The following is a 7,500-nucleotide window of genomic DNA, read 5'->3' as shown; positions in this document are numbered from 1 at the left end:
CTTTAGACATGTAGAGTTATGAAGATGAAACACGAGAAGCAAGAAAGAGACATTTCGGGAGAAGCGGAAAGGAAAAACGCGGGAGGAGAAGAAGTTGAAGTACCTAACTAAAGAAGACAAAAGACAAATGGATGTCCTTAGAAAGATCAAGAAGAAAATCCTGACGATGATGTGAAGAATAGTAGCAGCCAGGAGGAGTTTTGCGAGTCACCCACGGAGGACCTGCAGGGAAGAGACCTTAGCGCCCTTCCGTCGAGACGAGCGGGCCGAAACAGACGGCATTCAAGGGGGGAAACTGTATGGAAACATGACACGAAAATGTTTCATTTAGAAGAGAAGACGGTACGCCCTCATATACGCCCAAAATGGCCGTTTTGTTCCGTTTCCCGTCGTGGGAGCAACAGCATCGAAAATCGCATACCGTCTATATACTTTTGGGACAGAGTTTCTCTTAAATATAATTTTCAGTGAAGGCGTTAGCCTTAGTGGCGTCAATGTTTTTCCTACAGGAATCTTCATATTTCCTCAGCTTCTTTTGGTTTTCAGACGTAATCCTTTGGTTTAATGAACGATGATTATTTATTTTCTTCATACTTTATTGACTACAGCACTGTTTTGACAAAATGCTTTCTCTATCAAGTTATTTCAATTCCTTTGATACATCAACTATAAATATTACGATTAATTTGTTGAGATTATTCTAAAGAGGTTAAAAATTCTAAAAATTAGAAAGTTAATAAAGAAAATGTGAAAATTCTCAAAATTAAGAGATCCTTAGATTATGAAAGGATAATGGTTGATTATATAGTCATATACATATGCATAGGTATGGGCGCACATACTAGATGCACGCTTGGACTTGCATCACTACATAGTTGATCACCTACACGTATCAAAGGTGTCAGTAATCATAGTGCTATTATTAGAAGCAAATAATCATGTATCTGAACTACTGAAGGGAATATGTTTCATCTATCTTGTTCTCAAATAATTGTTCTAACATCACATATTCCTATTAGTTTCCTCATGCACTGTTCAATTGCATATAATCTGAGGTCAAGTTGGTCATCATTTTAGTTTTCGCATCTTTATTGAAATTTTTTTTATAAAGATTTATATAGATATTCTTATTATATTTTTTTTTACATAGATAGCATAAGAGACAATGCAAATAAAATTTGCATCATTAACAGATGTCTAAGAGGATAATTACATGTAAGAATAATTCTTTCACATTCCTTTTATCAAATCAATTAAAGCTTATACATCACAGTATGCCTATAATTGTGAATAAAAAAGATAGAAAGCTTTTTGGAAAAAGAACACATTCCTATTCATCATTACACATCTAAAAAAAATTGAGAGAAAAAAAAACTCAAAATGTTATATACAGTGATAATACTAGAAAACAAGCATCAGAAATAAGCTGGATCATACATATTATTTTTTCTTTATGTAAATAAGAAGAAAAGTATCTTTGATACTTGTGAGGTTCCAGGTGACTGCATTGATTTAAGATTGGTTAAAACCAGCAAAGAACTATAATTTCTTTGTTATATGCAATTCCAAGAAAAACATACATAATATAAAATGGCAACATACAGTCAGTTTTTCCGTGTATGATTAAGAATATTATTGCATTAAAAGAGCTGGATAGGCTTTCGGCGCATATGCTATTGATAAGAATCAATGAAAATCAACGAATCGTTCAAGCTGCTTATCCAAGACACCTTTGTAGGGGATGCCATGTCTTCTAATGCTGGCTGCTGCCAGGCACTGCAGAGATGTGTGACGGACAGGGTTTACCAGCTGACGCAATTTCTGACCTCGGGAAGCTCTCAGGGACTCAAAACTATGACCCTGTGCATTTTTCATGTCCAAGTGCGCCCCGGCTTTAAGGAGAGCTTCCAGCATATCGCCTGGAACCTTCCTATGCTTGCCAAGTATGTGGAGAGGTGTGTTACCAAAAATATCCCTTGGACAAGGATTGGCTCCAGCTTCCAACAAGAGGTTCAAAACTTCCAAACTAGGAAAGGGGAAGACTGTAGCTTCTTCAGCGCGACAAAAGACAGAAGTGGCGCATGAAAAGTGCATTAAAGATACACCTTTGGAATCTATAGGATTCAATTTCACTAACTTGCGCACAGCATCCTTCACCCTGTCTATTTGGACTGGTAAGAGAATGGGCTTCAGTTTTGTCAACAACAACATTAAGTGCATTGCTACAGGAATGATCCGGTCCAGATAATAGAAATCCAAAGTTTTCTTGACTCCTGGAATCCTCTGCGTCCTTGAAATACCTACTATAATTTCTTGGGTACAGTTTTCAAACAGGTTCATAGATTCTTCAAAATATAACAAAATGTTAGAGGGTAAGGGTTGTGTGAAGACCTTGTCAAGGAATAAGTTAGTCAGAGACATGAGGAAAAAAAATCGCTTAGGATTTAAAACATCCAGAATTCTTTGATGTGTCTCCAAGGTGTACATCCACAGGACAAAGCACTCCTTCAGCTGGCCGTTAGCTGCGAACTCTTCCCCTTTGCCTTTTATGGCATCGATTGTAGTGCGATGCACCAGCCCCAGTACTCTCATCTTCACTAGTAAGGAATGTGTATCAATTGCAGATGTGTTGCCCTGAAGTTTTTCTAATTGCAGTGGTGTTGAGATTTCCTTGAAGTATTGGTTGAAAGGAGTCTGATATTCATTTTGGTCAATTACAATATTATGAATGGATCTGGAAGGATATGGGTAGAGCATTTTAATATTGAAATATATCACGATATACTTGCCTGTAATGTAATGTTTCTAAAAGATTTAAGGACAAAACTGGCAGCCCGAAAACAATTGTAAACGAACTGTACCTGTAGTTATGTACATTAGATCAGATAAGTGGTATGTCTCTAAAATAACAAGCATAGAGATATTTTTGAGAGTTTTACTTAGAATTTTGCTTGAGTATTAGAATAGCAGCCACTCCTGCTGTGACGTCACCAGCTATGAAATATTGTCTGGTATTGATGCCAGTCCTAGCTTGCACCACCTATGAAATATTTCATTTTATCTACACAATTAATATAAGCTCATCATTAAGACATTTATAAATTAATATTCACCCTCAGAGAAAATTACAAAAAAACATCAAAAACTTACCTTTCCTGCATAGCTAGTTTCCAATACTTAAAGGCAGTGTCTTGCTTTTTCTCGGCAAAAGTAGAACCAAGAAGCTCTAGAGCATTGATTTCATCTTCTTTCGATATCAGATCTCCTCTGGCAATCAGGTGTTGTACAATGTGCTCGTGTCCAAGACAGCTGGCTGTGAGTATAGGGGTTTCCCCTAGAAATAAAATTTAGAGTGAATACTTTTTACATGAATTATTATCTCCCTTTCTTGCTGGAAACAAATTTTCAACTTCATCAGCTATACTTACAGATTTATATGAACTCTCAACTTCATCAGTTGTACTTATACAGTAGATTGAAATGAACTTTCAACTTCATCAGCTGTACTTTTAGACTTGAATGAACTATCAACTCCATCAGCTTTACATATAGATTAAACTCTACTTTCAATTTCATCAGCTCTACATCTAATATAGAGGAGACTAGACATAGTCTCCCGAAATTGAAATATTGAACCGATTTGAAACTCACCACAAGAGTCAGCATCCATTTCGGCATTGTGATCTAACAACACCTTCACCACCTCAAGACATCCGGAATGGACGCCTTTGTGCAGAGCAGTCTTTCCATCGATCCACTTTTTTTCTAAATTAGCGCCGACACTTAAAAGATATTTTACTACCTTAACATGGCCATTGGAAGAGGCTAGCATCAGACATGTGCTCCCATGGTAGTCAGTAACTTCAATCTCTGAAAATGACCAAATGAATAATTGTTAGTAACATTTTGAAATTATGCCGCTCAAGGTCTTTGGAAGACAAGAGCCTTCGTCCTTTCTAAAGACACTACTGTGTTATTATTATTATTATTATTATTATTATTATTATTATAGTAGTAGTAGTAGTAGTAGTAGTAGTAGTAGTAGTAGCAGCAGCAGTAGTATCATGATTATCATTATCATTTTTATTATCATTATTATTATTATTATTATTATTATTATTGCTTGATTAAGCTACAACCCTAAGAAGAAAATCAGGATACTATAAGCCTAAATGCTCCCTAAAGGAAAATTAACCTAGTGAGAAAAGAAAACAAAGAAATTGATAAGCTACCAGAGCAATAGACAATTAAGAATAGTAAAAACATGAAAATAGATCCATCATATAAAGAGAGACTTATATCAGCCGGTTCAACATAAAAACCTTGCTGCAAGTTTAACTTTTGAAGGTTCACTGATTAGCAGTTTGGTCATAGCTGGAATAAAACTTCTCGAATACTGTATAGTTCAAGGACTTTCTCACTCAGTTTACTTTGAAGGGAACTTCATTTAGTTCAACTTCACAATCATCAAAATCAACTGTCGTTTGAAAACTCACTTGCTCCGTTCTGCGCCAGGACTTTAACAATGTCCAGACTCCCACGAGAACACGCCAGGCTCAGCGGGGTGGAACTGGAATCGGTCAGTCCATTTACGTTGGCACCCTTTGAAACGAGGTATGTAACGATGTTTAAATGCTCTCCTATAGTTGCTGCCCAAAGTGGAGAGACTCCTGATTCGTATATGTGATTTGTAGACACTGCAAAAAATATATTTATGTTTAGCTATTAGCATTCGATGTTGGTACTAAGAATTATAAGTCTTTAGCGCACTGACAATGAGGATTTTTGTGGAGTCACTCCATAGCTACCTGATACACACATGTGTTCATATATATGCAGAATATATATATATATATATATATATATATATATATATATATATATATATATATATATATATATATATATATATATATATATATATATATATATATATAACATTTGAAATACCATGGCAAAATCTTCTGAAATATCTTACCCTGAACCCATAGGTACAAAATAAAAGAAAAAGTGTACACACCTAACCCAACTTCATTAATATTAGCGTTGCATTGCTCGACGAGGTACCTCACGCAGTTCATGTGACCAAGCCTTGCTGCCCCTACCAAGTAGGGATCCCACATATGGCCAGTCTCAGCACAGGACTCGATGTTGGGGTTAATGTGCCGTTTTAACATCTGAAACGAAATCATACTTGGCTATAACTAAACATATCAAATATATTATTATTATTATTATTATTATTATTATTATTATTATTATTATCCTCACTATTAATATTAATATTATCCCTTTCATTATTATTATTATTATTATTATTATTATTATTATTATTATTATTATTATTATTATTATTATCATTCATCGCTATTATTAGCTAAGCTGCAATCATAGCTGCAAAGCAGGAATATATGCCCAAGATTTCCAACAAGGTTGAATAGCGCAGTGAGAATAGGAATTAAGGTAATAAATGAACTGTATTAGAATTAATGAATAATTAATACGAAATATATTATGAGATCAGTAACAACGTGAAAATGAATGTGCATTATACAAATTGTAAAAAGAAACTTATGATCAGCATGTTCAACATGAAAGAAAAAATCGCTGCAAGTTTTAACTTTTGAAGTTCCACCGATTTAATCTTCTTATTTGAAAGATCAATTTACTACATGGTCATAGAGGAAATAAGATTAGAATACTGTGTAGTATTGAGCCTTTTTATGGAGATGGCATGACTGTTAGAATTAACTGAATACCTAGTACTAGGTGCAGGATCGTACTGTGCAGGAAGATCTAAATGTAAAGATGGTCAGAATTATAAAATAAATCTTACGCCACATGCATAACGAACTAATTGAACGAGTGCCAGAAAATAATATCTAGATCGAGAATAAGAAATCTAACTGACGGTAAAAGTATTTTATTTCAGTTGCTTATTTCTTCTTATGGTTTATTTCATTTTTTCATTTCCTCATTGGGCTGTCTTTCCTTGGTGGAACCCTTGGGCGTATAGAATACTGCTATTGCACCTAAGGCTGTGGCTTGGCTAGTAATATAATAATAATAACAATAATGATAATAATAATAATAATAATAATAATAATAATAATAATAATAATAATAATAATAATAATAATAATAAATTGTTTACGAATTACTGTACTGAAGAAATGCTGGAATAGTTTCTTCTTGGCCCGAAACGTCATTAGCTAGATCACGGATCTGTTTCAAATGTGGAATGTTGTAACAAGAAGCAAAACTTATCTAATTCCACACATTTGAACACTGAAATTCAGTATATTCTATATGCATAGGTAAACATAATAAAATACCTTTGAGTGTTTAACATCAACATTTTCTTTGATGAATTCAGTTTGTTATGAAATAGCATAAGAGGAAGAATAGAAAACGGGGATTAGACTACCCAATGTTGATGTGACCAGGTCATTCCGCGTTTATACTTCCACAATTGAATCTATCGGCTTCCATGAAAACACTAAACCCAACCAAGCAGGCAGTCAGCCGAAACCTCTCACAAGGTCGATTTGGTCAAAACTTTCGCAATTTTTATTCTAAATTTATGGGGGAAATGCAAACGAAAGTTGTGGAAGGAATTTGTTGTGTCTTAATTTATTAAATGTATTGCTGTATGCGAGCACTTAATAAGCACACAGATATATATATATATATATATATATATATATATATATATATATATATATATATATATATATATATATATATATATATATATATATATATATATATATATATTAAAAGCTAAGCTCTAACTCTAGTTGAAAAATGAAAATGCTTTAACCACAAGGGCTCCAGTAATGAAGGGAAACAAAGAATTCAACTACAAGATTGGCCTTAAAACAATCAAAATAAAATATTTCAAAAAAAGAAAATCAGTACCAATATTTCATTAGATCTTTCTTGTATGAACCATATATATATATATATATATATATATATATATATATATATATATATATATATATGTATATATATATATATATATATATATATATATATATATATATATATATATATATATATACATATATATATATATATATATATATATATATATATATATTTATGTATATATATATATATATATATATATATATATATATATATATATATATATATATATATATATATATATATATATATATATATATATATATATATATATGACTGAATCCAGTAAAGTCTATGGCGAAACTGTAACTGTACCGCAACATCATTTTCCTCCTTTTGAAAACTTTATATACTATCTTCATATTTACTCATTCTGTCGTTCATTCTGTTAGATATAGATTTCTTTGATAACTAAACCCATGAGATTTTCAAGCATAAAAAAGTGAAAAATTACCAGGCATTAAAGACTATCACACAGAAGTCACTCCAAGTAAAACGAGTTTTCCTTTATAAGCATCGGTGCAACGTTGCTCCTGTCGAGTTATATCAAGATGAACAATAGTTATG

The 7,500-nt window shown here is 32.8% G+C and overlaps 1 protein-coding gene across 1 annotated transcript in view; it reads right to left on the bottom strand.

Moving 5' to 3' along the window:
* Positions 1-1,686: 1,686 nt before the first annotated feature.
* LOC137626264 (protein fem-1 homolog C-like) overlaps positions 1,687-7,500 on the bottom strand; it is a 6,476-nt gene continuing 662 nt past the window's right edge. Inside the window, exons 2-6 of the mRNA XM_068357337.1 lie at positions 5,021-5,177; positions 4,497-4,697; positions 3,652-3,870; positions 3,151-3,334; positions 1,687-2,734 (exon numbers count right to left, since the gene is read on the bottom strand). Of these exons, the coding sequence (XP_068213438.1) occupies positions 1,687-2,734; positions 3,151-3,334; positions 3,652-3,870; positions 4,497-4,697; positions 5,021-5,177 (1,809 nt within the window). The remainder of the gene's footprint in view (positions 2,735-3,150; positions 3,335-3,651; positions 3,871-4,496; positions 4,698-5,020; positions 5,178-7,500) is intronic.

The sequence above is a fragment of the Palaemon carinicauda genome, chromosome 33 (assembly GCF_036898095.1).
Source record: "Palaemon carinicauda isolate YSFRI2023 chromosome 33, ASM3689809v2, whole genome shotgun sequence".
In the NCBI taxonomy this organism is placed as follows: Eukaryota; Metazoa; Arthropoda; class Malacostraca; order Decapoda; family Palaemonidae; genus Palaemon; species Palaemon carinicauda.
This window is presented reverse-complemented; position numbering and strand designations above follow the sequence as displayed.